General features: G+C 30.3%; 3 protein-coding genes across 5 annotated transcripts in view; 1 reads left to right on the forward strand and 2 right to left on the reverse strand.

The window, feature by feature from the left end:
* Positions 1-338: 338 nt before the first annotated feature.
* On the reverse strand, positions 339-2,224 carry LOC105621400 (60S ribosomal protein L28). Of its 3 annotated transcripts, none has more exons than XM_012202870.1 (5): positions 2,170-2,208; positions 2,057-2,100; positions 1,689-1,785; positions 1,360-1,602; positions 339-637 (listed from the first exon to the last, which is right to left on the reverse strand). In XM_012202870.1, exons 3-5 carry the CDS (start codon positions 1,773-1,775, stop codon positions 551-553), a joined length of 417 nt encoding a protein of 138 aa, XP_012058260.1. In that variant the 5' UTR covers positions 1,776-1,785; positions 2,057-2,100; positions 2,170-2,208; the 3' UTR covers positions 339-550. The 3 variants fall into 3 exon arrangements, with proteins under 3 accessions (XP_012058260.1, XP_012058258.1, XP_012058259.1); XM_012202868.1 differs by having other exon boundaries at positions 2,052-2,100; positions 2,170-2,198; XM_012202869.1 differs by lacking the exon at positions 2,057-2,100 and having other exon boundaries at positions 511-637; positions 2,170-2,224.
* A 1,301-nt stretch (positions 2,225-3,525) lies between these two features.
* Positions 3,526-4,694, reverse strand: LOC105621461 (probable methyltransferase BTM2 homolog). Its single transcript, XM_012202929.1, has 2 exons — positions 4,563-4,694; positions 3,526-4,452 (listed from the first exon to the last, which is right to left on the reverse strand). Exons 1-2 carry the CDS (start codon positions 4,692-4,694, stop codon positions 3,526-3,528), a joined length of 1,059 nt encoding a protein of 352 aa, XP_012058319.1.
* A 791-nt stretch (positions 4,695-5,485) lies between these two features.
* The window catches only part of LOC105621401 (gamma-tubulin complex component 4), a 4,903-nt gene continuing 3,299 nt past the window's right edge, over positions 5,486-7,089 (forward strand). Inside the window, exons 1-3 of the mRNA XM_012202871.1 lie at positions 5,486-5,554; positions 6,458-6,575; positions 6,660-6,853. Coding sequence (XP_012058261.1) covers positions 5,486-5,554; positions 6,458-6,575; positions 6,660-6,853 — 381 coding nt within the window. The remainder of the gene's footprint in view (positions 5,555-6,457; positions 6,576-6,659; positions 6,854-7,089) is intronic.

Here is a 7,089-nt window from a genome sequence, read left to right on the forward strand (position 1 = left end):
AAAAGTAGCAAATTGAAAATTATGGCATTCATAGCAATATCAAAATTGGTGTATGTAAATGCACGAGAAAAATGTTATATAACAAATAATTAACTAGAAGAATTAGATAAATATAATTTGAAAAATGAAAACAAACTTAATAAATAAAATTTACCTATAAAAATTGGATTTCGCAGATCAATCACAGAAGAAGCATGTGCCGATTTTCCTTTCAATCTAAAAATAAAATTCCATAATATAAAACCTAAACCTTGCAATCTAATAAAGGAAGCTTTAATTTATATAACATAAAAGGCTTACCCAAAAAGATGTTTATAACTAATATAATTAAAGGCTTATTTCAAAATACTTTTATTTTACTGAAATGTGTATTATTTTGTTATAAAAACATGGCATATCTGCAAAATAATGGTGCACAGCAAAGTTTTCTAAATCAAGTGTAAATAATACGTCAAAAAATTTTACTAAGCTAGAGCACAATTACTTTACAGAATACGTCGCCCATAATAGATATTTTAATTTACAATGTATATTTAATAAAATATACAAATTAATCGGTCTTTTTAGTAGTTCGTGTTTTCTTAGTGGGAAGAGGTTTCTGTGATCGCAGTACGGCACTGGCCCGTCGCAGTGCAGCCTAAAAAATATTTTAAATAGAAGCATTAATACAATATTAATGACAAATGACATACAATTAAAATCAAATTTGATGTTCTATGATAATTATTCTATGAAAAACAAATATAAGACAGGAACTTTAATTAGTAAATATTTTATTTAAAAAAAAATTATTTAATAAACAATGATGATCATAATATTAAAGTGGTCAATTATAGATATTCTTTTGAAGAATGGAATGATTGTAATTGATCTATTTTATAAATACCGATGTTATTAAATCTGATTAAGGGTGCCATGCAAAACATAATCATTAATCTTTCAACTGTCAATAATACAAGATAATATAAAAGTAAGTACTCAATTCATCAGAAACCACTTAAGTCAAGTTACAAGTCATAAGAAATCAATTAATTACAGTCAAGTACAAGAAGAAAAATATACTGTGATTGGTTAATTTCTTATAACATAAGAGTTAGAGCAATAGCACAAAAACACTTAAGCAGTAAGCGAATTGACCAATTACTATAAAATTCAATCCAACATGTTGATTCGTTATTGCTTATGTCTTACTACAAATGTCTAATTTTTTAAAAAATTTTAAATTTCAAATTTTTGTGTGCCATGGTCCTTAAAATTTATTTAACAGCTTATTGTAGAAAGTTTATTAAAGTTTTTATTTAAAATATATGAAAGCAGAGAATAAATAAACTTAGCATAATGATTCTATAATTTATATACCTTGGTGAGGTCTACGCGATACTTGTTCTTTTTAAGTAAAGTTTTCAACTTATGTAGAGAACGACGAGCTCCTGCCTTCATTGTGCTCTTTACATTAGCTTTGGCAGGCTTGTTGACTGCCTTAGCCTTTTTATAGACAACTGTGAAACCCTTTTTGTCGGGAGTATCAATAACCCCAACGCTCTTACGATGAATCAAACCAGAATAGCGATAACTACTCAGATTCGTCAAGTTGTTAGCCTCCTAAAGAATTATTAATCTATGTAATAGCAAGAAATATTGTTAAAATTATTAATAATACTTTAGAAGATACAGCAGGCTTAACGAACCGTAGAAAACGGCTTATTGATGTTGCGTTTCTTCAGAAGAAAAGCATTGTTGTCGCGGATTATCATCCAATTCAAGTGAGACGACATCTTGGACTTTCTATATAACAATCAGTATGCACATTTTTTTCACTATTATCTACATATATATATATATATATATATATATATATATATATACATATATATATATATATCTATACATATATATATCTTCGTATTTTATATTTTTGATGATAAATATATTTAAAAAAAAATAAACTTTTATTTCATTAAATTATTATCTATTATTTAAACTGAAATTTTTTTTACAGGTTATGTGTATCTAACGAATGTAAAAAGATCATTTTTTACATATTTTCGTACTTAACTATCATACTGCGGAAACATTTGACGAATTAAACATATTACAATCCTAAAATACATGATCTAATAAAACAGATTATCAAAGAAAATCTGAAAATAAAGTCAAAATTATACGAACCACGTGCAACACCGACGAAAGATAACAAGAAAAGATTAAAAAAGATCGAAAAAACTTTCCTAGTTTCAAGCTCACCAACGACACCAACGAGATGAGATCAATATTAGAATCTTATATTTATTAGAGGAGTGTGCCCGCCTACGTCGCAAAAGTACTAAAAAGTACTAGAAAAAGTACTAAATATAGTATCCGTTTGTAAAACGGACTATGAAATCTACCAATCATCCATTAGAGAAGTCATTTTTAATAGACAGAAATAAGTTCATCATTAGCTGCTAAACACGTGATTGCAATGATCAATCAGAATATTTAACACCAGAATATTTAACACAGTCACGCTTCTCTTATAAATATAGGACTCTAATCGATACTAAAATAGTGCAAGATTCTCTATTTGTGGACTTACTAATCATACCATATACTAATAATACTAATAGCGATTAGCGTATTCGATTTAGGGTGCAGTCGAGTTGACGCTATGAATACTTCGAAGAATTTTTTGATTGGTCAATTAGTAAAATTCTTTCTTCTGATTGGTTAATCAAATACTTCGAAGCATCGTAATGTCAACTCGACCATACTCTTAGTGATTCGATCTGACTCCGAGTCAATGGTTTGTTCTGTTCAGCTACAAAAGAAGAGTTAAATTGTGTAAGAAATGCAGCTAAAAAGGCCAGACCATTGACTCGAAATCGGGTCAAATCGATAAATCGAATACACTATAAAAGTTTATTGGACTACAGACAATTAGATTGAAATAGCCAATAGTCACTTTTAACAGCCTCAACTGTTGCTGAACAGATCTAGGAGCGCTCGCTGCTATTATGTATTCTTCTAGGTAATCTGCTCCGCAACGATTGATTCAAAGTTCCGAGAGCCAGTTTCATCAACGCCAAGAAGCTTAATCAGTTATTGACTCGTTATCGACCAATCGCGTTTGTTTAGTAGAATCGACCAATTGCGGTTGACAGCTAATCAGGATTAAATTCGATTGATAAAACTGACCTATAATACGCAAACGAAAACTAGGAAAATGCTATAGTATATTATATGTACATATAATTTTTAAAAATTTTTCATATACGACAATTTTCGAAAATAGGAGTCCTGCTGAACATGACCAATAGGAACCAATATGTCGATATTTTGGCTTACATAAAAAGTTCTATTTTGATACATCTAGAGTTTTAGATCTTTGATCTAGTTTTTATATTTTATAATATAATTATAAATAATACTAACTAATAAATAAGTAATAAATGTGAAAATATTAAAATTTTAGGCGCTTCCCATAAAATGTTTTATTTAACATCAACAAAAATAAAATTGCCAACAAATTACAAATAAGTATAAGCATTATTCTATTATTAATGCTTCGTTATTAAATGGTAATTCAGAAAAAGCACTCGCTATATCAGTTTCCTCATATTTGTTCAATTTTTCTCGTTCTTCCTTAAAGCGGATGGTCTGAAAATCCTGCGGAATAAAAATCTTTGTCTCGGACAAATATTTCTTGTCAGTCTCAAAAAAACGCAACTTGGACCACCGTATCGCTACATCTTTATACAAGCACTTTCTGAACACTAAGCAGTGAATGTGACGCAGTTTCTCATACTTTATTCTCATGAATCCTATTTTGCTCAGCGTGTACCTCCAAGATTTCATCAATCTCGCATTTGAACCAACGTGTTTCGAGTCTGGACTCACAATAATCAGAATGCCACCACTCTTTAATACATCATATGCGTTTCTGCAGCAGATGTATCTCTGTTTTGGACATGGGAGATATTCCAACAATAGGGAAAATATCACAGAGTCAAAGAAATTCGTGGGTAATTGATAAATCTCCTGCATGTCTCGTGAAAGAATTTTCTCTTTTCCGATCACAATGTTCAAAAAATCGCATCGATAGACTCCTACCGTAGGAATTAGATCTATCGCAGTTACATCAAACGCATTGTCAATACTTATAGGATTGTAACAACTTCCTACATCTAAAAGTGATATTTTCCGTTCATCAACAAAATTTTGTAAACCGTTTTTTATATGGCTTGGATCTTTCTCGCATGTTGCACTTTCATCGTATGATTTTGCTGAAAAAAAAGTCATTTTAGCGTTTATCTCCTGCTCTTTCTTATCATATTTCTCTCTACCACCATTATAAAAGTATTCTTTGCATTGAGTTTTTATCCATTCTATTCTACAGAACGTTCCATTTCTCAAATCTGAATTACTATCCACCCAGCATTTAGTGGCCAATTTGTGCATGGATATAGCATATTTCTGAAATAATATTAAAATAAAATCAAATTATGCAATTAAATATATTCTGATTTATATTACTCTGAATTGACATAATTTAACTTTCAGAGCAATGAAAATTTAAAGCAAACCTGTAGAACGTCATTTCGCGCCAAATGACGTTTCCATGCCATCTCGGCGCCATATTGATGATACTCGGCGCGCAATAGAGCATGAGTTTCCTTCACGATGTCAGCTAGACGTTTATGCTCCTCCGTCGTCATTCGATTAAGAATACTTCCTTTTTCCAGATATTCTGAACAATATTTAGCCAATACTGTAATTCTGTGAAGACCGCAGCTTCACACTGTTGCATAAAGAAATATCAGAGTGATGATTGACAGTTGCCCGGTTCTATTTCAATCAATTACGATGACCTCGCTATTGGCTCATCGTGATTGGCTGCGTTCAGCAGAATGTTTATTTTGCAATTGTTGGCAATTTTCTTCGCGCTGATTGGCTTTTAGATCAAGAGGAACAGTCCTATCTCAGCAGACAATCATAAAGCCGGTTCTACATTAATTGCAAGCCGATCGCAAGTTTGTTGCGACAGACAATCTAAAACTTGCATTTTGATATCAACACTTCATACACTTGGCTGTCGCAACAAACTTGCGATCGACTTGCAACTAATGTAGAACCGGCTTAAAATGGTTAACGGCATAACTGTGTGCTCTGCTGAACGCAGCCATTGGAACATGTTGGAGCACGCAACGCGACAAATTTGAACTGACTTGAAAAAGCCGAGTGCAAAAAGTGCAAACAACTTGAACAGATCTCTTATATCGATATGACAGGTTTCGTAACCTCAACTAGCAAACTTCTACGATCAATATTTCGATTCACAGAACAGAACGACATTTTTTTTCCGTCAAATTCGTTCGTTTCGGATAAAAACGCGTCGAATAAATATAGTTTCATTGATTTTCGAACCGACGTCGCTAAATTGAATAATTACCTTAAATGTGGAATTAATACATCTCTTATCATTTACTTGATGTCTAATATTTAAAAAATGTTGCACGAGATTTTATTGTCACTTTGGGGATGTTCAACCAACGTATCGCAGATGATAGAAATAGATGTGAGTACATATCTTAATCAATGAAGAGTATTATATATTTAAGCCTCTTTCCTGTTCAATGAGTTCACTCACCACTACTATTTCAAATTATGACGTCAGATGCGAGAGGATTCGCAATAAAAATTTTTGCAAAATATAATAATATGAAAATATGTATAAATGAAACAATACTTGGAATCGATAGAACCTCTTGTAAAATATAAAAACTGTGATAAAAATTTTTTGTTTCATTAATAAATATATCTTAAAATTAATTATACATACACTACGCAAAAAAAATTGAAGGATCACTTAGTCTGTCTTCGAAAAATAGGTTTCAAGAGAAACTTTATCAAAAATTATTACAACGAGACTTTTGAAAAAGCATTTTAAAGCTCGAAGTCTCTATTTTCAATATCAGTAATTGGTATTTCGATCTGATTGAATTTTTATAAAGTTATAGGGATATAAATGAAAATTTGTAAAATCTAAAAATTTTACACGAACTTCACAAAGTTCCACGGCCTGAACTAAAAAACTACAAACAAATTCTGTTTACAGCTTTCGAAAGAGCGAATCTTTACCTTTAATCTTTTTGTGTGGTGTATAATCAAAAACAAAATGAGCTGTTTACAACTATGACAAACTATCAAAAATTATATAATTAATATACACAAATATTTAATTTTTCCCAGAAAGGAGATAATTTTCGGTAAACTACTATATCTCCTAATGAGTCTATTCTATTGGTAGGAAACGTCATTTTATTTAAAAAAAATTTCTGTTTGAATATAATTTGCATTTTATTATATGTTTTCTCGCTTCTGATAGTTCTAATGTTACAGTCTAGTGGCAATTGTAATAGTGAGTAAACAAATGTCTTAAATATTATCTTTATGTGCTTCTCATCAATTTTTCTTCTAGTCCATAGATCTTGATAAGTATTTACATCCTGGAGAACAGGCGCTACTTAATAAAATATTAGATTTTGTGAAGAAGTGTAATGTCATACGAAATTTTATATACAGCAAAAATACAAAAGGTTTGATGAGAAATTTGATGAAACATATTTTATGCAATTGACATAATTGTCTTATGTTCAATTTAATTATTTTGCGTTTTATAGAATCTGTAACTCCTGGTCTTTATATGCGTGCTCTTTTTGATGGAATGGATCAAGCACTAGAGCCATTTCGTAAAGAAATAATTGAATTGGAGAATACAGTCTTAAATGACAATCATACTCCGCTGTCATTAATTCTGTGCAGCATTGAAAAATACACTTGTCTATTTTCTGTATTACATTCTATCATTCGTGAGGTCATTATACATTTCTTCAAGAAAGATATTTTACATTAGTTGGTTTCAGTATAATTCAATTTTTTTCAGATCAATATATTTTCTCTATTGTGTTATAATTGTGTTATAATGTTTGCTATTTCATATAGAATATTTTTTTATTTGTGATGTTTTTCATAACAAAAAAGAAAATTTCTCTAAAGTCTAGATGTAAATGTACCATATAACTCTAAGGAATTATATGATACATTTATATA

This window comes from Atta cephalotes (genome assembly GCF_000143395.1).
Source record: "Atta cephalotes unplaced genomic scaffold scaffold00033, whole genome shotgun sequence".
NCBI lineage: Eukaryota > Metazoa > Arthropoda > Insecta > Hymenoptera > Formicidae > Atta > Atta cephalotes.

Excerpts from the sequence above, each read along its gene's own strand:
- LOC105621461 (XM_012202929.1), bottom strand. The coding sequence starts at position 4,694 with ATGACGACGGAGGAGCATAAACGTCTAGCTGACATCGTGAAGGAAACT. Across the intron at positions 4,453-4,562 it reads CGCGAAATGACGTTCTACAG|AAATATGCTATATCCATGCA; the intron begins GTTTGCTTTAAA and ends ATATTATTTCAG.
- LOC105621400 (XM_012202868.1), bottom strand. Across the intron at positions 1,603-1,688 it reads TCAATAAGCCGTTTTCTACG|GAGGCTAACAACTTGACGAA; the intron begins GTTCGTTAAGCC and ends ATAATTCTTTAG. Across the intron at positions 638-1,359 it reads ATCGCGTAGACCTCACCAAG|GCTGCACTGCGACGGGCCAG; the intron begins GTATATAAATTA and ends AATATTTTTTAG.